Here is a 22,603-nt window from a genome sequence, read left to right on the forward strand (position 1 = left end):
ACACCTGTCAATGAGAACATGGCTGTATGGCATTAAATTTCAGTGCAAGAGTGAGGATCGCCCCGACGGAGGACTGGAAGGATCGCGGGCCGCCCATGGACATCTGATTCGTAAACTCCTGTAGTACTACGTATGTTATGCTGTGGTTATCGTAGCGGCGCGAGCGCCAATCCCCGACTCTCCGACCCAAATTATTATCTCACACGCCTTCGCCCACCATGAACCCTTGTCAGACTCCTAAGCGAACTCCATCAGCTACCTCACTGCGACGATATTGTTTAAGTCATTAAACTCGTTGCAATTACACCCGCTTCCCCATTTCTGTCTCCATCCGTCTGTGATCTATCTACGTCCAATTTACCTCGAATTATTTCCTCTTTTCTCTCAGCCTCAGTCCAATTATTGTACATGCCCTGGTCCCATGTGCCATTGATTTGCACTGTACATTGGCGTTTTTCCATCCATGATTCATGGCAGCGGTGCCAGTACTCTTGTTGCTGTGATGTGTGCTCCGTATGTGTTTATTTTTTCACCCAGCTTGTGGCTTAAGGTGAAGTAGACCTGCACCAGCGCGCCTTTGAGGTGTCGACCGTACTCTGCAGGTGCGATTCTTTCTCCGTCAAACACAAATGCTGTCAGTGAGGTGGTGTAATGTGTACCCATTAAATAATACAAACTACTCTGCAGACCCGCACATCATGATCACCATGTGAAACTTTCTGAAACAACACACATCAGCCAATAGAAAGTTTGCTAGAACCTTCTGGACGCAAACCTTGACTTGAAAAGGAAATATTTTCAGGTGCACATTTGCATACAGGTGCCTGGCCATTTGGAGCTGACAGAACCCTCCCTACTTCGCAGAGTCGGGGAAGATGATCTTAAATACTAACGATAAGTACAAAGCCTGTGATTAATGGAATAACAAATATGCAGAAAACTTATTGTATGGCTCCAGGAACTACAAGTTTGCTGAGCCTCGAACTTTCTATCTCTCAATCAACTGAAACCTTTCTTCGTGCGAGGTGCACTCGCCACACACAACAACTTGCTTGATGATTTTGGGAACCTGTCCTTCATTCAGGTGAGCGGGCAGAGGAGTCAGAGTGACAGGGCTAGGGATAAGCAGGCACGATGTCATGCATAGACAATCTCCCTGGAAGGGTTGCACACACAACCACTTATTATAGGCCCCTCACAGCCTGATTCTACCTATCTGGCACTTGACGTGTGAGGAGCCTCACACTTGAGTGCTATGATTGTATGGACTGCCAGACCACACACATCAGGAAAACGTTGAGTCCCTTTTCAACTCTTAATTTCCTTTGGCAATTTCATAAGGTACATAAGCATGTTCAAGGACACCAAAGCCATCATTGTGTTACTTAGTGAACTTTGAGTGAATATTTCCAAGGAAGATAAAAATTTAAGTAAGGCCATATCTATAAGTAATGCTAAGTAAAAAATTGCATGCCAGGAAGGACATGACAATGTTGGCTTTGTCTGTTGTAAGTAGGTGTGAGGCATGGGGGATCATAACCGTAGGAAAAGAAGTATTGCACATACAAAACAATAAGTCGAGAAGGGTATGAAGATTGTTGATGTCACTGGCACTTAGAGATGACATGCAGGGCCCATTGCCTGCTGAACAATGTCACTCTCCACAACAAGTGCCCCAGCGTGCAGGCCATCCTTCGAAGCCAGGCATTGCTTGCCATCTCTCTCCCTGTGTTCGCGCACCTCCCAAGCATGGAAGACTATGTTCTTGCAGGAGCTGGTGTCTGTAGTACTTTTCTCGCCCTCAGATGCGCTGGCATCAATCTTTGCACATTTGGCACCAAGGGAGTTGATCGGAGGAACATCTTTGTTGAAGTCGTGAGACTTGCACTTGAGTTTGTTGGTAAAGAGCTGGTGGGGTGGACATGCCTCAGCCATTTCAAAGTCTGGATGATTGATCGGTAGTTTAGACGCCTCAAGAACTTCGATGGGAAGATGATATTGGGGGTTATGGAAGGTCACTTTTTGGCCTCAGCTAACGAAGCGGTCAGTAGACAGAAATTAGTGAGAACTAGGAAGATGCACCAGACACAGGTTATTGTTGGCTTCTCCTCAAACACTGGTGCTGGAGTTGGCGTGCTTTCATGTCTGGGGGCTTCTCCAACAGCCCATCCATCATCACTGCTCTCACAGCCACTTGCATTGGCTTCATCTTTGCCAGAAAGGAAAGGGTTGTTGTCATATACCGGATCCGAGCACCTCCAATACCACCTGTGAACATCCCTACCACTAGTCCAACTCCCTGTTTCCCCAGTCCACTCCATCCATCCTTCTCCAACAATGCACAAAGTGCGTTTCAGCAGGACTAGTCCTGCTACCTCCGCCCGACTCTATTCCGCTCCTCCGACACTACCCCTATTTTCTCCGACATTATATCCCATACCTCCGGATCCGGAATTCTGGATTCTCCCCTATGGAAGTCCGGTTTTCCATCCTATTGTCCGCCCGGCGCTCCACTTTCATCTCTGGACTTACACCTGTCTCCTTTTAGAATAACTGCTCTCCGGTTACCAGTTATGTCTTTTTCTGCTATGCTTACTGATCCATCCATTCTTACTTTATTTCCGACTTCACTGCTTTGATCCGTTACACTTACTAATAGACTTTCCACATGCTTCGTACATAGCCCTTACCTTTGCTGACTGATTTACTTACATGGTACCTACAGTATATAAACCCCTGTAATACTCTGGAACTCCTCAGTTCGAATATCATCTTAGTTCTGCTCATTCCTGCAATCTCCGGACTTGAGTCTCACCTCTTGTCCACCTCCAAGTCTTAAGGGTTAAACCTTAGGACTACTTCTCCGGCTCTACCTTAGGGTAGTCTAACCTCTGTTCTGTTTCTACTCTGGACTTCTGTAGTAGCCTTACTCCGTCCCCACATAAGCCTTCCGGAGTTCCGCCGAACTCCACCGACACTAGTCCTCCGGAACTCCCTGGACTTCCATTGGACTTCCCCTCTGTCCCCCGGAAATTAAAGGGCACGTACTCAGGTAAGGGGTGCAGCGCACGAGCTGAAGCCGAAGCCCTTTGAGCAACCTCTCCCTTGAGCACAACCTTAACAGTTGTTGGGGGAGTCTCGAGTAGGCTATATTTTCTTAGCTTTAGAATTTGAGGGAGATGGTAGTGCATGAGGGAAGAGCTTGCAGGGAGGTGTCATAGGTAGCTTTAGTAGAGAATGTGCAGAAAAGGTAAAATGAAGTCAATTATGCAATCTTGAATGCGTGGTGATCAGCATACTTGTTGACAAAATAAGAGTGAAAGACATCATAAGAATCATGTGAAGTAATCGCAGAAGGTAAAATGTTTGAGCCATATACTGGAATAAGATGCACTGCATGGAAAATGCAATCAATATGAATGATGGAAATGTCTGGTGTGTCATCCTCGAGTGTTGTGTGAGCAACAACATACATTCCAGTATCCAGATCACATGTGCCGAGGACATGCAAGAACCACCAAACAACAGCACATCAAAAAAAAGATGTGCAATTGCTGAAAAAAAAACAGAGCACTCATGCAACCACGAGACCATTCATAATATCAGTATCTGTATTCATGTTGACAAAGACACAATCATGTCAAGGTGTACCTCCACACCAAGAGGACACCACGTGAATATGCTCACATCACATACCTCCAGTGCTGCTAAGATCACTAGGTGCATAGAATGAGGCGGCTGCGGAATTGAAAATTGAGACTTTCCCCAAGAATAATGGTGCTGATGCAGGGTCAAATACAGGAGGGTTGGGGTTGGCAGTGTGAGCTTGGTCATGAATAAATTCCTGGATCAGTTGCTGAAAATTGGGGAGCTCAAGTTCGTCACCAAGTGCATGGACATCACATTTACAGCCTGAGACAGATAGTATCAATAAGGTTTACAAGGAGCGGAGACAAACTTACAAGGTGTTGCTGCAAGGTCAACATGTGCCTCTACTGCAGGTCCATCGACCATTTCACTGACTTCACCCTCAATAGACCTATACTCAGGTTCATTGACATTCAGAAACCCAGGCCGGTCTGCAAGAGTGTTAGGTACCATGCCGACTCAGGAAGCAGAGGGGTCGGGGCTTGGCTTCAGCTCTTGCACTGCGCCCTTAGCTGAGTACATGCCCCAAATTTGGAGCGGGTCCGACATTGTCCGACGATAGGACAAGTGGACCACTTTGGTCTGCTTTGAGGGTCGGAGAGTGAGAGCTACTAGTGGCAGGCCAACTAGGAGTGGAGTGGAGAAGGCGGGAGTGATGCGGAGGATGGGTAGGAGCAGGGGGAATGTTTGGTAGGGGCGGGGAAGGTGGAGGATAATGCAGAGGGACAAGGGAGAATATTTGATAGGGGTGGAGTATAAGGGAAAGACTTAGAGCACGGCTCTAAGTCAGAGCGGAGGGTCGGAGGTGACAACAAGTTGAGACTTGTGTCCAGAGGAGGCAAGGTCCTACTGAGAATTCTCACAAGATGTAACTGCGAGAAGACAAGTAATATTAAGACTGAGGAAAAATATCTAAGTACAGGATATGTTATATACTTCTATGTATGAGGCAGTGATCAGGATAACTATGTAGTAAAGCTATGTACCAAGGATATAGTTTGTAAGTACTTTACATAGGCAAAGACATAAGTCAGAGTGGATATCAATATGTACGCGTCAGATCAGTGATCGAGTGGTAATAGGAATTACTGGTCATCTGGAAGTAAGGGTCTATGTACCAAAGGGGGAAGTATATATCTAAAAGGGGAAAGAGGTCCAGTTGAATGGAGAGGTTATGGAAAGGGACCGGTTGAGCGGTCGAGTGGAAGCGTAGGGGTGGAATGCGGATTTGTGATTGGACAGAGCGGAGGATGGATGGAGCGGAGGGGGTCGGAAAGTGGAGCGGATATTAATATTGGAGCGGTCAGATCAGGTATATGACAGAGAGTGGCTCCATTATTGGCAAAGTTGTCATCTTCTTCATCAGAGTCAGACTCGTAGTGACCTGTACATTGTGAGATTATTACTGTAATAAATGAAATTGGAATTAACTACACTTTCGAAGCTTATGCAAAGCTTCAGACAGACATGAGCCCTTCAACATTCCACATACCTGGAAATTTGCACCAGCAGTTGCCAGTTTATCCAGTCATTGATTTGTGAGCAGCATCTGCCCAAGCACTTTGAACCAGCTTGAGCGGCGCCAAGGCTCCTTGATGGCCTTAATATGTTTTGACTCTGTAATTGAAGAGCAAAGCCCATTGGGGGCCCCAAATTGCCAGATAAGAAATAAATAGTGGTTTAATGAGTGCTGGCATGGCAGGGAGAAAGACAGGGTGACACCAGTTGTCTTGAAGATTTCCTGGTATCTGTGGAACTGATCAAGTGCGTCCTAAAGTTGTAAGAGGTCATCCTCAGTAAGCATGTCACATCAAACAATGTAGCAAAGTCCAGGAAAGTACTGAAGGTGTGTACTATATCATCAGGGACATGCCCCCTGATAGCAGGAAGGTAGACCTATTACTAGCAGATCAGCTTAAGTCCTGTGACAGCAGATGAGAGGTTCAAAAACTTCAATCCTCTTGCGAGGGTTCTTGACATCTCTCCTGTCATGCCATGAGCACATGAGAGATTCGAACCTCTTGCGAGGATTCTTGACAACTCTTGAGAAATACGGTAATGCACCTTCATCAATGCCTTTGAATCATTGCCAGTCCATTGTTTAAATCCGCATCCTTCTGGAAATCATTGTAAACCTGCAAACAAAGAAACAGCTGCAATCCTGAGTATATGTTGTTAGTGATAATCATGCAAAGCTGTGTCTCTTACTTATTGTCAATGTCATCCATGATCTGTGCAGCATAGGAAGCACCATGTGTGATCTTGAGGTAAGATTCAACCCAATCCACCAGATGATCTTTAAAAGCACCTTTAATAATTTGGTGGAGAATGTCTGGTGAAATCAATTCATGAATATCAGCTTGAGGGTAGTCATTTGTAAAGGGCTAAAAATCAAAAGTAAGAGTGTATTAACGTGGGAATCATCAAAACTACACTCACCACAACATCACTGACAATACCATATTCCTCCCATAGCTTTCCATACTTGAGCTCTTCAATGAGAAGCTCTCTGTGTTTTTTGCACCGGCGCAAGCACGGTCCATCACCATCTAAGTCTCTCTGGTCAGCAAGGCACCTAAAAATAATCAGCATGTACAGTGGCTCAAAAAACTGTCCACATGTTTTCACATTTTTCACTATCTATGATATTGTGTGAGAATGTACAAACACATCAAGGACATGCTGGTACCATATTGTAGTACTACTTCAGGGCTTCCAATTGAGCCCTATGGCGTGGGAATTGGTCGAGATATGGTGGAGATATGAGGCTTACAAAATGATGACTCATGTGGACAGTTTTTTGACTCAAGTATTTTACAGTGATAATCAGGTATTCTAGTACATTGTGTGACCTCCCTTGGCTTTAATTACTGCCTCTATCCTTCTAGGCATACTCTCAATCAATTTCTGGCAATATTCTGCTGTAATCCTTGCCCATTCCACTGCTACTCTCTCCCATAGCTCCTATACTCCTTTAGGGGGGGTTTCATAGGCTTGAAGCATCTTCTTGAGTATTCCCCAGAGATGTTCAATGACATTGACATCAGGGGACTGTGCTGGTCAGTCAAGAACATTGATATTATGTTCTTTAAACCATTGTCTGGCTCTCCTAGATGTGTGCTTGGGATCATTATCCTGTTGGAAAATGATGTCTTCTTCATCAATCCCTGAGTCAGCTATGCTAGGCAGCAAGTGGTCATTTAGAATGTCCACATACTGCTCAGCATCCATCCTCCCCTCAACTTCAGCAGGCATACCCACACCATTCCATCTCATACAGCCCCATACCATTAGAGAACCTCCTCCAAATCTGACAGCCTCACTAACCTCTCTGTCTGTTAGAAAATCCCTCTTCTTTTTCCATACATATACCTTCCCATCTGACCCAATCCTATTGATTTTGGTCTCATCTGAACATATAACATGCTTCCAGTCCTCTACAGTCCAGTTTTGATGGGCCAAGCCAAAGGTAGTCTTTTCAGCCTATGTTTAATAGAGATAAGAGGCATTTCTTCTTTGTTACTGCCTTGAGATGAGCTGCCTTGAGAACATTCCTCACAGTTTGTGAAGAGACAGTGGTGGTGATGGTGGAATTGGTATAATGGGTGGCTTGGAGGGCATTATTAGCCTTTCCTGTAGTGATATGTTGGATGATAGCCCCCTTATTAGCAGAGGTGGACGTCCTCCACAAGAGTTTTCCTTGTCCAGGTGGCTTTCTTTGATACACTTGGCTGCAGTAGACTTGCATACTTCAGTTCTAGAGGAAATTTGATGAGCAGAGAGGCCAGCATAGGACAAAGAGAAGATATTATCCCTTTGAGTAGAGGAGACGGCTTTCATGGTAATTATGACCATGACACATGAGACATTCTGGTTTATATAGTTAGATATAGTTTTAAGAGTATGCCTAGAAGGATAGAGGCAGTAATTAAAGCCAAGGGAGGTCACACAATGTACTAGAATACCTGATTATCACTGTAAAATACTTGAGTCAAAAAACTGTCCGCATGAGTCATCATTTTGTAAGCCTCATATCTCCACCATATCTCGACCAATTCCCACGCCATAGGGCTCAATTGGAAGCCCTGAAGTAGTACTACAATATGGTACCAGCATGTCCTTGATGTGTTTGTATATTCTCACACAATATCATAGATAGTGAAAAATGTGAAAACATGTGGACAGTTTTTTGAGCCACTGTATGTAGTCAAGTCAGTCAACATCAAAGTATGCACTTCAGACACCATCCCTGGACTACCCCAGACAGCAGTACCTGCTCTGGATAGTCAGCAATGTAGGGACCCAGTCCATATATGACCCTGCGAAAATGTCCATCAGGGAAGCGAGCAACATCAGGGGTGTCCATGTAAGGTTTGATGGCCTCAAAGATTTTGGCAAGGGAACAATGAAACATCTGTTGTTGAAAGTCATGGTAAGCTGTATCACCAGCATGTTCCTTTGTAGCTATATAAAAAGTAAGTAAGGACAGAGGCACGACATTGGGAAACAGCTTACTTTTGGGGATGGCAAGAAAACCCACCAAAACTACACCATTACAATGTGCATGTTGTGTACTATTGAAGATGTTGCCTATGGACATATAGAGTGGGTGATATTTGGTATGTCCTGTGGCTACCAAAACTGTTGTCTTGTCGCTACTGATGATTAGCGGCACAAAAGTTGATCCATGATTCACTTCATTTTGAGCAATAATATCCTACATAAACACCATAGTACTTTGTTAGTTCTACATCAGGAATAGCTTGACATGTCAATATGTACTGCTTGGCCCCATGCCCAGTCGCCAGAAAAAAAGTTCTTGAAGCATCGGGTATCTTCTGTGCTGTAGTCCTGATGTGGGACATATTCCATTTCCCCGTCAAAATTGGGGTTCCCAAGCATGTCATGCGAAAGGAGGTGAGGGTCCCAAAACCAAACATCATAAGTTGCCTCCATCCATGGTGGTATGTCGTGCAGTGGTTTGGCACCACTGTAGGACATGGAGAATGTCTCCCATGGAATATCACCAAGTGGTGTTGCATCGATAGTGTTGTATAAGTCATGATGATCTGTGAATGGTGGAGTGTCATTATGCTTGATCAATGATGCTGCCCACAAGTTGAGAAGAGTGTCGATTTGCTTTGCAGATGTTTGATTCTGCAAGAAAAGAAATTTGGCCATTTCAAATGCGATATGGCTTTCATATGGGGTCCAATCGTCTGGCGAAGTGTCAGTTTGGGGTGGTGGAAGTGCATTCTGATCAATAGGATCACCCTCAGCATCACATTTTAGTCCTGTATGAAGGAATTGGTTTCAAATATCTCCACCAGTGACAACAGCAAGTCAGCGACAATAGAGCTTAGACAAATGCCAAATCTGCAAAGTCCCAGGCCAAACAAAACAAACTGTCAGCACCTCCTAACGTCTGCACCACTGGTATGTGACTCACTTGTTGTCAAGACATGTTCTAATTTTGATTTATTAGTCCCAGATGACATCGACATTGAGTTGGACGACGTACCTGAGGAGTATGAACCTTGTAGAGGAGGGGGTGGAAAAGTGAGTGAGCAACTGACCTTTGGGATGCACACTGATGTTAGTCTGAGTCAGGCTGTTGTACATATACACCAGAAACCCAAGAGCACACAAAAGGGTAAAAAAATGTATGTTTTCAGCTATCGAGGACGAGGAAGCAGACAACCACAACAGATTTACAGACAAAGAGGTGCTCAAAATGCTTCATGACTCTGATGCTGCTGTGAATGGTGATGATGGTGAGGACCAAATCCAAGATAGTGATGTGGACATGGAGGTTGCTGTTTGCTCTATGACATCTGCAAGTGCTATATTCTAACAGGTGAGATACTAAGTGACACCCCACCACATGATATACAGATGTCTGTAGACATCTCCAACAAACAAACAGTTATGAAGCACATCAAGATGGATGAGGCTACTAGCAAGGCAGTGTCCATCAACTTGAGAAAGGGAAAGCCTAGGAATGCTCATATACCTGATGGCATGGTCAAGAGTTGGAGAGTGACATTCCTTCCTGCACTCATGTACTGGGTCGGAAATTCTAGCTATGCCTGGACCATCCCAGAGGAGGATCTCTGCAATGTGCTTTACGAAATATGTAGCTGTATTGGTGGTAAGAACTGGGGGATGTGTGAATTTGAAGTTGGTAGTTACAGTTATGAACTGGTGAGCTTCCTTTGACTTTGAGATACAGTACTTAACTTGCCGGTCCTACCAGGCTGTACAGAAGATTCATGAGTGGAAGGCCTCATTTGGCTCAACAGCAATCACTATTTTGATGGCCTTCTTTACCTCAAATCCAGAGTACAAAATGCAAGCTGCATGCAAATATTTCGCCGATGATCAACTTGAGGATTCACACTTCGTCTACGTGAACCCCGAGAGTGAAGATAATCCTGGAGCATTTTATTGGAGTTTTTTTTGTGCACCTTTGCTACACATTTAAATGCAATTGCAGGGCACAAGAAGGTCGACACCCTGGACTATGGAATGATTGGTTTTGAGACTGCACTTGCATTGACGGCTGCAGCTGTGAGTCAGGTTTTTTGTTCTGATCTGTTTTTGACCTCGTTCTCAGGTCGAGCGCGCACTTTCCTTGGTGTCTAACAATTATTTGGTTACATGTGACCCCTCTGACTCCAACAAGAAAAACCACAGGATCGAACTCATGTTCAACAAGTCGACAAACAGGATGAGTCATACTGGAACTGCTTTCTCTGCTGCTAACTGGGAGACGGACATGAAGGCCTACATGGAAACTATGATGGAGCTGCCAGAGATGCAAGTCAAGGAGATCATTGTTCGAGCAACACCTTTTATGAAGCACGTATGTCGCAGCAGCACATCAACTGAGTTTTCTGTGCCGGGTGTCAGTGCTCCACCTTCCATCAACCCATGCTCTCACATTCAAATCTGTATTTTTCTTTTTTCTTTCTGTGCAGCCGTATCACTGATCTGTTACTTGCAGGATTTATCATCAATTTGTCATTTTGTGCCCCCCTTGATATCTACCATCCACACTCTACTGCAAGTCCATTACCTTCACACTGGCAGCAGCTTCAACTGCGCAGCACTATACCCTCCCTCAAACATTTTTATGGATTTTTCTGCCCGCTTAGCTTCGCACCAGCAGCACCTTCAACTGTGTAGTACTATACCCTCCCTCAAACATTTTTATGCACTTTTCTGCCCGCTTAGCAACACTTATTTAGCATTTTAGTCCCTCATTCCACACTGCTTAATTTCCCTAGACTTGTCCCTTGAGCCACTTATTGATTTGTTTTACACCTGCTAATAGTGACTTTTGACTGCTTTTTGCTCGCCTGAACCTCCTTGAGGAATCAATCTCCTTGTCCTAAGGATGAGGACCTACTTATTTCTCCTTATTTAAAGTAACAGAGTTTTGACTTGATTCTCCTTATTGGTATTCTGCACGAGCCGAGGCACAAGGCTAGCACAGAATTTAGTCTATGTGTGAGTAAGTAAGGTGGCACAACGCACCTTGTTTCTGACCCATGTTGGAAAATGAGTTTCTAGTCACTGCTTTAGTAGTTGTCCCTCATTGTCTTCTCCATCTCTTTCTGTCATTCTTTGCAATTGCACAGCATTAATTATGCCTTTCCTAACAGGAAACCCCAATCTTGTGATCGCTCCCGATTTTCAATCAGTAGAGTACGCTGAAGCTTGAGCACAGCTCATTAGTGATGCAACCGACGACCATCAAGCAGCAACAATCCTAGCTAACCTCTGGCACATCCAAAATGATGCAGACAAACATCATTGGACAGCCAGAATTGAAGGTGAAGCAGAAGCCGAGCACAGAGAAGCCACTGAAGAAGAAGCCCAGCGTCAACAGACTCTAAGAGCTGAACAAGAAGCTGCAATCCAAGAGGAGCGCAAGAAGAACAAGGCCAAGTACACCCCAATCAAAGACATTAATGTCCCATCTGACCCCATCATCCTCCCTTGCCAATATGCGGTTTGCAAAATGAAGTCAGGTGACTACTGCAAACTCTCCTACTTCATGAACAGCGGCCTAGAGGAAGCTTCCCGCTCTACCTTCACAGCAGACGAGGATGCCCTCGTAATGCTTCCCATCGCTGACAGTTTGAACAAATGGATCCCAGCCAGCGCTGCTAGAGACCCCAAAGCACAAATTATCAAAGATGAGAACTTAACCTGGGAACAATTCAACGAAGCAGCCCCATACATGCTCACTCTGATGAAAGAGAATGACTGGCCCAACAACAGAACCAACATGTTCATTTCCTTCTGGTCCACACTGCAGAATCACAGATGGTGTCATGACTTTGACATGCACAAACAACGAGCGCTTCTGCTCTACCAAGCACAGCAATGGAAGCACTGGCACCTTGCCATTGGCAACTCCAACAGCTAGAGTCTAGCAAGGATTAACCAAGACTTGCTGGACAAAGTGCACAAAACCGTTTTCAACCAGTTCAGAACCCAACAGTTAGCTATTCAGATACATCTCACTCCGACGATCACCCAGAAATTAATATTCACTGCGCTTCTTTCCCCCCCACCACCATTATTTACTTCACCCTCACAATATGTTTGGCATTGCGCCCAAACAACCTCATCACACCCTTGGACAACATGTTCTGTCACCCAATCAACCTGCGCTATCGGACATCATGCTCCAAACCCCGCTGCAGTTCCAAACACCCCAGCCACCATGTGCCTACCCACCCTGGGTTAACCCCATGGCCATCGCGTGGCCACTCCCACCGACGGCTAACACATGCCTTCAACCCCACCCACTGGGAATCACCTCCCCACATCCCTTCCTCCAGTCCCGCTTGTCAACAGCAGCAGGACCAAGCAGAACACAGCAGCAGCACACATGCTCCACCAGCTCCCAGAAACACTCTCCCCCTGCCTCGCCAGAAGGGAAATTCAACAAGAAACCCAGAATGGCCCGAGACCCTAACATGCCCCTCCCTTGTTGTTCTGTCTGTCTTGGACGCAACCCCCATCATGATTGCACTATTGAGTGCTCGGCAACCCTCACCTGGGATGGCAAACATGACACCATCTCTGAACGTGTCAACAAAGCCCTCTGGACCAAAGAGGGCAAACAGCTATGCACTGCCTGGCAATGAGAGGAAGGCTGCGATAGCCCCAAACATGATTCTTGCCACATCTGTTCTGGATGTGGTGCCGTCACTCAGGGAGCTCAGCGCTGCCCTAGAGCACAGAAGGTTTAACCCTATCACACCTTACAAAGCTGACACATGGGCCAGGGAGCTGCACCACTTCTGCCTAATGCCGCACTTTGCCAAGATTCCAGAAGGTTTCCAGTCTGGTTTCAATTTAAACTTTCCCATCATTACATCTATGCAGATCCCTCCTAATAAACAATCCATATCCACATATGAAAACCAATTTCACACCAGCATAGGAAAAGAACTTCACACATCTCGTTATTTAGGTCCCTTCACTGCTAATGCTCTTTCAAACCTTATTGGCCCTTTTCAAACCTCCCCCCTTTCCATTATCCTGAAACCTGGCAAGCCAGGTAAATTCCAATTGATACAAAACTTCTCATTCACACACTCCTTTGACCCCCAATTCCCCAACCCCTCCATCAATTTGTGTATCAATGCTAGCGATTTCCCCACTACATGGGGCAAATTCTCAGTTATCTACTTACTTATTTCGAGGTTCCCTCCAGGTTCAGAAGCAGCAACATGTGATGTCGCAGAAGCCTACCAAACTGTACCCCTTCACCCATCTCAATGGCCCACCACCATAGTTCAAACATCGGACACTGAATTCTGTGTAGATACTTGTACCGCATTTGGAGCCATGCCATCAGCAGGTGCCTATGGCCACGTCGCCAATGCTGGCGCCAAGATACTCCAACACCGGGGCATAGGACCACTAGACAAATGGGTCGATGACCACATTTTCTTTCAGATATGAAGAGAACACCTAAGCAATTACAATAGAGAACGCACCAAATGGCACAAAGATTTAGCTAAGTGAGGCCTACACCAAACCAGAAGCAGACTCTGGTTCGGCGGCCGTGAGTTCGATAACAGCACAACAGAAGAGTTCAGTGAAGACTGCTCTCAACCTATCAGAGATCTCTCCATTGACTCACTAAGGTCCGAACATGACTGCCTCTTCAGCTACAACCTCCAAGACATAGATGACATCTCCATTGACCTAGGCATCTTTTGGCAACAGGAGAAAGACCAACCCTTTGCCACATTCGCCATCTAAATTGGTTTCCTATGGAACCTTTACCTCCGCATAGTATCGCTTAGCACACCCAAAGCTGAGAAGTATATAGCAACCATTCACGCATGGAGAAAGAAGCCCACACAAATGCTGCAAGAAACCTGCAGCTCTACAGCAAATTGATGCACGCATGCACAGCAGTCACCAGAGGCAGGGCATACCTAACCAGCCTCAAGCACACAATCGCCATTTGCCGCGAGAACCCTCACATGCCACACCAACCAGATAAAGATGTTGAACCAGACCTGAACTGGTGGGCAGACCTCCTACAATCAGGCGGCGTCTCCCACCCCATCTACCCTCCAATGCGCTTCTCAATCCCCCTGGCATTCTTGGATGCTAGTTCGAGCATTGGCATAGGTATCATCATCAGAAACTGCTGGTGCACTTTGAGACTCATTCCAGGCTGGCAAACCACCAACAATGCAAAAAGAGACATTGGTTGGGCTAAAGCAATCAGTTTCGAGCTATTGGTGCACACACTTGCCTCTCTCCCTGGCATTGGCCACAATGTCATTGTCTATGGCAATAACACTGGGGTGGTCAAAGGCTGGTGGAAAGGATGCCATCACAACAAAGCCATCAACAATGTCTTCAAACACATTCACGAATTTATTCACACTCTACCCAGACATTTCAAAATCTGCACAGAATACATCGCCAGTGAGTCAAACCCAGCCAATTATCCTTCCAGAGGAAAGTATGGGCCTGAGCACCTTCTACTCCTTGAAACCCATATTCCTCACCAGCTCAGAGACCTCATTGTTGATGCAACCACCCCTCTCACTCCCACAGAGCTCCGCCTATTCTGCAATGGGCAGTACACCCTTCCTGCAGCCAAGTTCATCAACCGCAACCTCATCTGTCAACAAGCCGTCAAACAAACAAAAGCCTCCCATGCAGAAGAAGACCAAATCATACACAATGCCATCACAGAATAGCGCAAACGCCCCTCGCACGTGCTTTAGTGCTCTGCTGCCACTGTCCCTCCAATCCATGCTGAGTGCTTTGTCCCCTCAACAATACAAGCCTGGACTCACCCCTCTACCCTCCCCTCTAAGACCACACTGTTTTGCCCATGAGAGACTCCACAAATGGATACCATCAGGCGGCAACACACACTGTGTTCCCCTTGATACCCCAGACATGACCATAACAGACAAACAACTAAACTGTATCCTCAAAGTCATGGGATCGTTGTGGGCTCAGTCCACCAAAGAAACCTACAGCGTCGGTCTTCTAGTTTTCCATGTATACTGCGACTCCCTAAAAATACCAGAAAATCAACAATACCCAGTTTCCCCCACCCTCTTTCTTACCTTCTTATCTAGCTGTGCAGGATCCTACTCGGGCGCAGCACTCACAAACTACACAGCCAGCTTAAAAGCCTGGCACCTTCTGCACGAGCACCCATGGATAGCTAATGCGAAAGAGCTCAAAGCCGTCCTAGATGGAGCCACAGCCCTCACCCCACAAACATCCAAATGTACAAAGTGTGACCCCTTCACAGTTGACATCCTCTCCACCATACGCACATACATCAATCCTAATGACCCCTGCGACACTGCAATATTTGCCTGTCTAACCACAACATTCTACGCCATAGCGAGACTCAGAGAGTTCACTGTTCCCACTATCAAGTCCTTCAATCCTGCCAAATACATCACCCGCAGCAATGTCTCCACTACAGTCAACCACAATGGTCTACCCATCACAAAATTCCACATCCAAAGCACGAAGGTGTCCCCACTAGAAGGAGAAGACGCCTTTTGGGCAGCGCAAGAAGGCCCTTCAGACCCAAAAGCCACCCTACAGAATCACCTCCAAGTCAACCTGGCCAGAGACAACGCACATCTCTTTGCTTGGAAGCATCACAAGGGCATCAGACCACTCTCCAAGGCAGAATTAATGAAAAGACTCACTGCAATTGCCCAAGCAGCCAATCTCCCTAACCTCAATGGCCACAGCCTTCAAATAGGCAGAACTCTTGAATATCTACTGAGGGGAATCCCTTTCGACATAGTCAAATCTATGGGCAGGTGGTCAAGTGACGCCTTCACACTATACCTTCAACACCATGCAATCATCATCGCTCCCTATATCCAAGCCCTCTTGCCTGTGCTTGAACCATTCTCCTGCCAGATGATGCCACCAGTGCGCTGAAATGTTTGAGTGAGTACAGCTCCTAAATTTTACAGGGTGTCAAGCTTCGCAGTCCACATCACCACTCTCCTACATTTACGGGATCACAGCTCACCTTGAAACCTTTAGGTTTGGACGTATACACCGGGCCGAAAAGCTCTGATGGCTTTTACCCAAACCTTTTACCTGATCATTATTAACCACCACAAACTCCCTGTACCTCACTTCATGCACTGAATACAGTTTGTTTTCAATCAACCACCAAATGCATCAGGAAAATGACAAGTTCCTTAATTCAACTTATTGTTGCTTTTTCACACTCAATAAGGTGAAATAAGCAAAGGCCACTCATTGTCTGAATTCTCACTTATTTCTAACTTAGTTTACTTTTCGCATCACAAATAAAGGAGAAAAAGGGCATTGTCCACTCAGAAAAGCACGACGTGAAAGTAGTTAAGGAAAGATAAAATTGAAAAAAGAATGATAACCTATAATCGGAGAGTAGTACCAGTAGCCTAGTACTAGTACTAGAAAATAGCACTGGTCGAGATGTATAACAAATGGTGATAGTAGTAGTAGTAGTCTGCCAAGCAAGATGGTGCCAAAAGGCCAGACATTGGAGAACAGCTCTGCCAAATCTGCAAAATTAGCAAGGCAGTAAGAACAACAAAAGAAAATTCAAATGAAATAAGAGGCATAAGAGGATAGTGTCACACATACATAAGAAGGCACAGTCATTGTCAGAGCTCTCAGAGACGCCTGCATCCATGGTGGTACTTTCATTCAAAGCTGACCGCGCCATGTCTACTGTAGTTTTGATGAAGCCCAAGCCCTTCTTCTTGATGCTCTTCATGTACCCAGTATTTGGTTTACCCCAGAGATCGCATGAAAATAGATATGGGGCGCTGGTCTCCTTCCCAGTGGCCTTGTTGAGTACTTTGGGGAGCTTGATATTCAACTTGCTGCATGATGGGGTTGATGCTAAGACATTCTCGACTTTGATATTTCCCTCTGAAATCAATGTGACGGTGCACTTGAGCTATGTGAATCAATTGAGGGGGACTTGGAGCATTGCTAACAAGAAAATGAACAGACTGCTGTAGCACAAAATGCGATAACACTGGCCATCCCTTTTGATGCAAGGTCCTTGGTTTTCAATGCAGGAATGATAGCATGACCATTAATGGCGCTAAGATGGGCCTTTCCGAGGAGCTGCAGCATAAATGCAGAGCGAAATGCCCCATCAGGCTTGCACTTGTCTGTGTCCTCAAAAATGAAGGCAAAATTCTTCAAGAGGAGCCCTGCAAGGACCTCTGGGTCACAGTCATTGTTGCTCGTCAGAAAATCAAAGATGATCACAATGGCTGTAGAGCTGAAGTTGCTCTGCCACTCAGAAAGACGTTGGACAGTCTATGAGTGAGCAGATATAGTAGTAAGGAGGTATCATAGACATCTGGCGGGACAAAAATGTACAAGCGAGAAAACAACACCGTTCTGAACAATGGTGAGGTTCAGCTCCAGGTAGACTGCCTGAAATATAATTTGGATATGTGTCAGTAAAGTTGCATCTGGGATGCTCCAGAGGGATTCCTGGCTGCTGGCCCACAACATCATCGTCAGAAAGAATTTTTTAGCCCAATGGTGGTCTGCTTGGACTTGTTCAGGGAGATTGGTGTTTTGGTATTGCAATTGAGGCTTCAAATTGTCATGTGGTGTGTCAACTTTGACTGATTGCTGTTCCTTGGGCTTGGCAGAAGTAGCACCAAGAGACGTTGAAAACTTGACTGATTCCACCTTTGCCTTCTTAGTGAGAGCAGGTTTGATGTTTGTGGTCGCAACTGATGTCTAATAATAAAAATTGCATCAGGAAGGACTACTATAGATTATTATATTCTCACCAAACTTGTGGTGCAAGGGGGCTTCTCAAGCTTCACACTAGGCTTCTCAAACTTCACTTCATGCATCAGATTACTCTTGTCTGGTAGGTCAATATCCATTGTATTGTTGACTAAAGGTGTGGTGAGTATAATAGCATTGACTTCAATGATCAGTGCTGGCTCACTGGCATTGTCCGAAAAATCTTCAATTTCACTCCCAGGGGTTATATCAAGGTCTTCAGAGGCTTTCCTTTTGAGGTTGCTGACTGCGAAGGAAGCCTTGGACAAACCTCCTTCTGATGGCTGGGTGAACGGAGCACAGAACTCTGCTGGAATCTCCAACTCGTCATCAGAGCCTGTCATCAACAGTGAGAGTCAGCACCATCTTTGAACTACTATATCAGATATTTATCGTGAGTGAAAATTAAAACATTACTGTTGCAGCTGACCTCCCTTCCTTGGCAGTGATCCCATATCCAGCCAGGCATTCCAATTCATCAGCCTCATCCTCATCCTTATCATTGGCAAAACCTCCCAGTGCATCCTCATCCACACCAGAACATTGAGCAACTTCAGGAATATCAGTCAGGATTTCACTGTGAGCTGTCTTGGAAGAGCTCATAAGACGAGAAAAAATTGTTGAAGGAGGTGGTGATGCCGATGTGTGAGTCACATGACTTGGTACATTCTGATTCTTGATGGGTATGTTGACACCTGAGACCCAGTTGTTGACTTTGCTGCTGAGAGCGCACTCAGACATTTTCCTGTGATTCAAAGTTAAGTTAAGGAAAAACATAGTTGATTCGGTGAGCAAGAGCATCATGAGGGGTTCAGGGAAACTTACACAATAACATCAAGTGAGTTGCCTTTCTTATGGGCATGTGCAACCTTATCTCCACCATCAGCAGGTGTTATCTATTTGATTTGCTCATGCACTTGATTGACAGCACCCTTCATCAAGGCTTTGGTAATCTTCTTCTTGAAGGTACCGAGCTCACTACGTGTATCCTGGTCATTGTCAAGATCCATCAGTGCATCAGCTGTCTGGGTAAGTATTTCTGGCTCTTGATTCAAGTTAGTTCCAACCTCATCGCCTCCACCACAGGCTGCTGTCTGACTCAGACCATCCTTCACAGCCTTCTTGTCTTTAGAGGGGATTGGACGAGACCCAACTCCCTTAGCCTTCCTCGTCAGCATGTTTGCCTACTTGGCATCCATCTCCAGCTCCATACCAGCGATGCACTTAGAACCTGCTTTAGCAGTTGCTGCCTGTGCTGCTTTTTCTTCTCGAGCAGCAGCAACTTCTTCTGTTGTGCATTGAGGTTTCTTCACTTGCAAGAGGATCGCACCAGGATGTGCAGTTGCATTAGATGCGTGAGTACGATGAGCCAGAGCAGTGTCAGCAGGTTGGGAAGGCATATTGATATGAAAGATGCAGGTGAGGAGCTGTGAGTGAGATGGACAGAAAATTTCAGGTAGCAATTTGAAGGGAGTGGCAAGAATGACCTAGGTTTGAAAACTTTAAGTGTGTGGTGTCCTTATCCCAAACATGGACAATGTGTATTTATTATGACCATCACACTTAGGCTCAAAACTCAGACTCAGTTTACTTTGGACCAAAACTTCATTTCACCACTACACCATGTATGTGCCCCATTTTTTCATGTGTTTAACCACAGCTGATATCATCCAAAGGAACCTGAACTCTCGACCAGACCATAACTCACTCCAACTCCCTTGTGGGCGCCCAAATTGTTGGCACTATTTCAAAACTCAAGCGGGACAAACAAAACATTGGAATTCAGCCCATCCTACAATCACAAAGGCGTCTAATTCTTACCATGCCAGTGTTTCCAAAGAGCTGGAAGAGCCTTACCATCCAGCACCTGCACAACCACATGAGGCACAGTTCAACATTCAAGAAGTCAAGAATGATTGGTTGAATCCGATGGAACATGATGGGGCGCATGACTCACCAGCTCCGAGAATCGACACCGAGTTTTGGGGGCCAGGAAACCGCCTATATCAGAACTTTCACAAGGACCTTGACAGTAATGCTGTACTTTGCTATCAGGACAGCTTTCTAACAGTGTTTTGATGTTTATTTTTTTTTAGCTCCCCCTTGTGATGAGAACGGCATGTTTCTTCCCCCTGGAAGCCCACCTGAACTGCTCTCTGATAAATCCTCCTCTGACTGGACACCTTACCGAAATTGCATTGAATTTGAAACGGCAGAGTTTTTTTTTGCTGTGAATCAGACACCTGCAGCCCAGATCAATAAACTCCTTGATCTCTGGGCCTCAACCCTCAAGAAACACAATGACAAGCCTCCATTTGCTGATTTTCGTGACCTTTATAAAACCATCAACAAAACACCACTTGGAGATGTCAAATGGCAGTCATTTTCAGTTCGCTACAATGGTGAAAGACTGGATGCTGATGTGCCACCATGGATGGATCAAGTTTTTGATGTCTGGTACCGTGATCCACAAGAGGTCATTCACGACATGCTTGCAAATCCTGACTATGCCGGAGAGTTTGATTACAGACCCTACCATGAGTTCTCAACCAATGGTGATGAGCGTCAGTGGAAGGACTTAATGTCTGGTGATTGGGCATGGGATCAGGCTGTAAGTCTTTCAATTTCTTGATCATTCCTTTGAATCCAACAAGTGTCACCAGGATATAATCTCAGAAGATCCAGAATTGCATGGATCCACATTTGTACCCGTTGTTTTAGGCAGCGACAAGACTACAGTGTCTGTCGCAACAGGAAACAATGAGTACTACCTGCTCTATGCATCTATTGGCAATGTTCACAACAATGTCAGACGAGCTCATCATGATGCAGTTAGTATCATCGCCTTTCTTGCTATTCCCAAAAGTAAGTTTTGTTTTTCTTAAATGCACTGTTTGCTTATCTGAGATAGTGACTAAGGAGCATGTGACTAGCGATGTGAGGTTCCGAAAGTTTTGCCAGCAATTGTTTCACTGCTCGCTCTCCAAGATTCTTGAAACACTTCATCCTGGTGTCACCAAGTATGAAGTCGCACATTTCGGCGATGGACATTTCCGCTGTGTTATCTATGGTCTGGGACCTTATATTGCTGACTACGAGGAGCAAGTCTTATTGACATGCATTGTGTGTGGTTGGTGCCCAAAGTATGTACTTGTTCATCTTTTTAGTCGACTACTTAAACTAATTATTGTACAGATGTTTGTCTTCATGTGTCAATCTAGACGAGCCAGCTGCTTGGCGTTGTCAGCATCATACGGATGCACTTGTCAAGGAGGGCACTCTTGATGCTTTATGGGATGAATATGGCATTGTTGGTGAACTCATCGTAAGCCCTATCTTTTGCGCTATGTTTCACAACACCTAACACTTTATATCAGCCCTTTACAAATGATTTTGCTCGGGCCAACATCCATGAACTCATTGCCCCGATATCCTTCACCAGCTCATCAAAGGGACATTCAAAGATCACCTGGTGGATTAGATCAAGAAGTACCTATACCAGATGCACTCGAAGAAAGATGCTGATCGCATCATGGATGACATTGATCAAAGGTAAATGGTTCGTTTTAATCATAGGTATAGCTATCTAACTGGTTTTGTCTAGAATTGCGGCTGTTCCGGCCTTTGCTGGTCTTCAGTGCTTCCCACAAGGACGAGGCTTTAAGCAGTGGATGGGCGATGACTCAAAAGCTCTAATGAAGGTATTTTTTCATGCATCAGACTACTAATATCTTACTGACATATTTTTATAGGTATACTTATCCACCATTGAGGGGTATGTCCCTGTAGATATGATCCAGACATTTCAAGCCTTTCTCAAGTTTTGTTATCTTGTCCAATGTAGCATAATCACGGAGAAGACTCTCAAGCAAATCCAGGAGCCACTCAACCGATTTTATCAGTACCAGAAATTTTTTCAAACACTCAATGTGGTTCCTACATTCTCACTCCCTCGCCAACATTCCCTTCAACACTACCTACTGCTTATTCGACTTTTTGGGGCCCCAAATTGTCTGTGCTCTTCAATCACTGAAGCTAAGCATATCAAAGCAGTGAAGGAGCTGTGGAGGCGCTCCAGCCGGTACAAGGCACTTGGCCAAATGTTGGTCACAAATCAACACCTTGACAAACTTGCAGCATCACATGCTTTCATATCCCATACCTCTGGATCTGGGATTCCAGATCTCCCCCACTAAAGTCCAGTCCTCCATCCTGTTATCCGCCCAGTGCTCCGCCTTCATCTCCGTACTTGCAACTATCTCCTTTTAGAATAACTGTTCTCTGGCTACCGGTTATGTTCTTTCCACTATGCTTACTGATCCATCTGTTTGTACTTCATTTCCAACTTCACTGCTTTGATCTGTTATACACTTACTAATAGACTTTCCACATGCTTCAGACATAGCTTTTACTTTGCTGACTGATTTACTTACATGATACCTACAGTATATAAACTCCTGTAATACTCTGGTACTCCTCAGTTCAAATATCATCTTAGTTCTGCTCATTCTTGCTTCTCCGGACTTGAGTCTAATCTCTCATCCACCTCCAAGTCTTAGGGTTAAACCTTAGGACTACTGTAGAGATACAACACTAGCTTCGTCACGTG

The 22,603-nt window shown here is 45.3% G+C and overlaps 6 protein-coding genes across 6 annotated transcripts; 2 read left to right on the forward strand and 4 right to left on the reverse strand.

The window, feature by feature from the left end:
- Positions 1–278: 278 nt before the first annotated feature.
- On the reverse strand, positions 279–1,141 carry EDB91DRAFT_1077415 (uncharacterized protein; the record flags this gene model as incomplete). Its single annotated transcript, XM_041314932.1, has 5 exons — positions 279–439; positions 534–681; positions 734–780; positions 819–888; positions 1,043–1,141. 5 exons carry the CDS (start codon positions 1,139–1,141, stop codon positions 279–281), a joined length of 525 nt encoding a protein of 174 aa, XP_041183031.1.
- Positions 1,142–1,614: 473 nt separating this feature from the next.
- EDB91DRAFT_1077416 (uncharacterized protein) lies at positions 1,615–1,935 on the reverse strand (the record flags this gene model as incomplete). Its single annotated transcript, XM_041314933.1, has 1 exon — positions 1,615–1,935. The coding sequence occupies one exon, from the start codon at positions 1,933–1,935 to the stop codon at positions 1,615–1,617; it is 321 nt and encodes a 106-aa protein (XP_041183032.1).
- A 1,330-nt stretch (positions 1,936–3,265) lies between these two features.
- EDB91DRAFT_1234119 (uncharacterized protein) lies at positions 3,266–9,152 on the reverse strand (the record flags this gene model as incomplete). Its single annotated transcript, XM_041321173.1, has 13 exons — positions 3,266–3,432; positions 3,697–3,912; positions 3,963–4,039; positions 5,112–5,140; positions 5,210–5,419; positions 5,458–5,544; positions 5,713–5,765; positions 5,900–6,032; positions 6,088–6,223; positions 7,884–8,112; positions 8,164–8,365; positions 8,431–8,942; positions 9,098–9,152. 13 exons carry the CDS (start codon positions 9,150–9,152, stop codon positions 3,266–3,268), a joined length of 2,106 nt encoding a protein of 701 aa, XP_041183033.1.
- A 2,522-nt stretch (positions 9,153–11,674) lies between these two features.
- On the forward strand, positions 11,675–12,067 carry EDB91DRAFT_1012769 (uncharacterized protein; the record flags this gene model as incomplete). The annotated part of the gene is made up of 1 exon (XM_041312446.1): positions 11,675–12,067. A coding segment is annotated over one exon (393 nt), but the record flags the coding sequence as incomplete, so codon positions are not given.
- A 4,677-nt stretch (positions 12,068–16,744) lies between these two features.
- Positions 16,745–19,394, reverse strand: EDB91DRAFT_1242676 (uncharacterized protein; the record flags this gene model as incomplete). Its single annotated transcript, XM_041322216.1, has 10 exons — positions 16,745–17,137; positions 17,194–17,508; positions 17,572–17,943; positions 17,997–18,106; positions 18,161–18,331; positions 18,358–18,367; positions 18,412–18,739; positions 18,820–18,863; positions 18,912–19,147; positions 19,208–19,394. 10 exons carry the CDS (start codon positions 19,392–19,394, stop codon positions 16,745–16,747), a joined length of 2,166 nt encoding a protein of 721 aa, XP_041183035.1.
- A 223-nt stretch (positions 19,395–19,617) lies between these two features.
- On the forward strand, positions 19,618–22,190 carry EDB91DRAFT_1242677 (uncharacterized protein; the record flags this gene model as incomplete). The annotated part of the gene is made up of 9 exons (XM_041322217.1): positions 19,618–20,026; positions 20,091–20,605; positions 20,658–20,859; positions 20,906–21,137; positions 21,190–21,319; positions 21,476–21,546; positions 21,599–21,695; positions 21,747–21,769; positions 21,839–22,190. 9 exons carry the CDS (start codon positions 19,618–19,620, stop codon positions 22,188–22,190), a joined length of 2,031 nt encoding a protein of 676 aa, XP_041183036.1.
- Between the last annotated feature and the right edge of the window lie 413 nt (positions 22,191–22,603).

This window comes from Suillus paluster, assembly GCF_016628075.1.
Source record: "Suillus paluster strain FC165 chromosome Unknown EDB91scaffold_3, whole genome shotgun sequence".
Taxonomy (NCBI): Eukaryota; Fungi; Basidiomycota; class Agaricomycetes; order Boletales; family Suillaceae; genus Suillus; species Suillus paluster.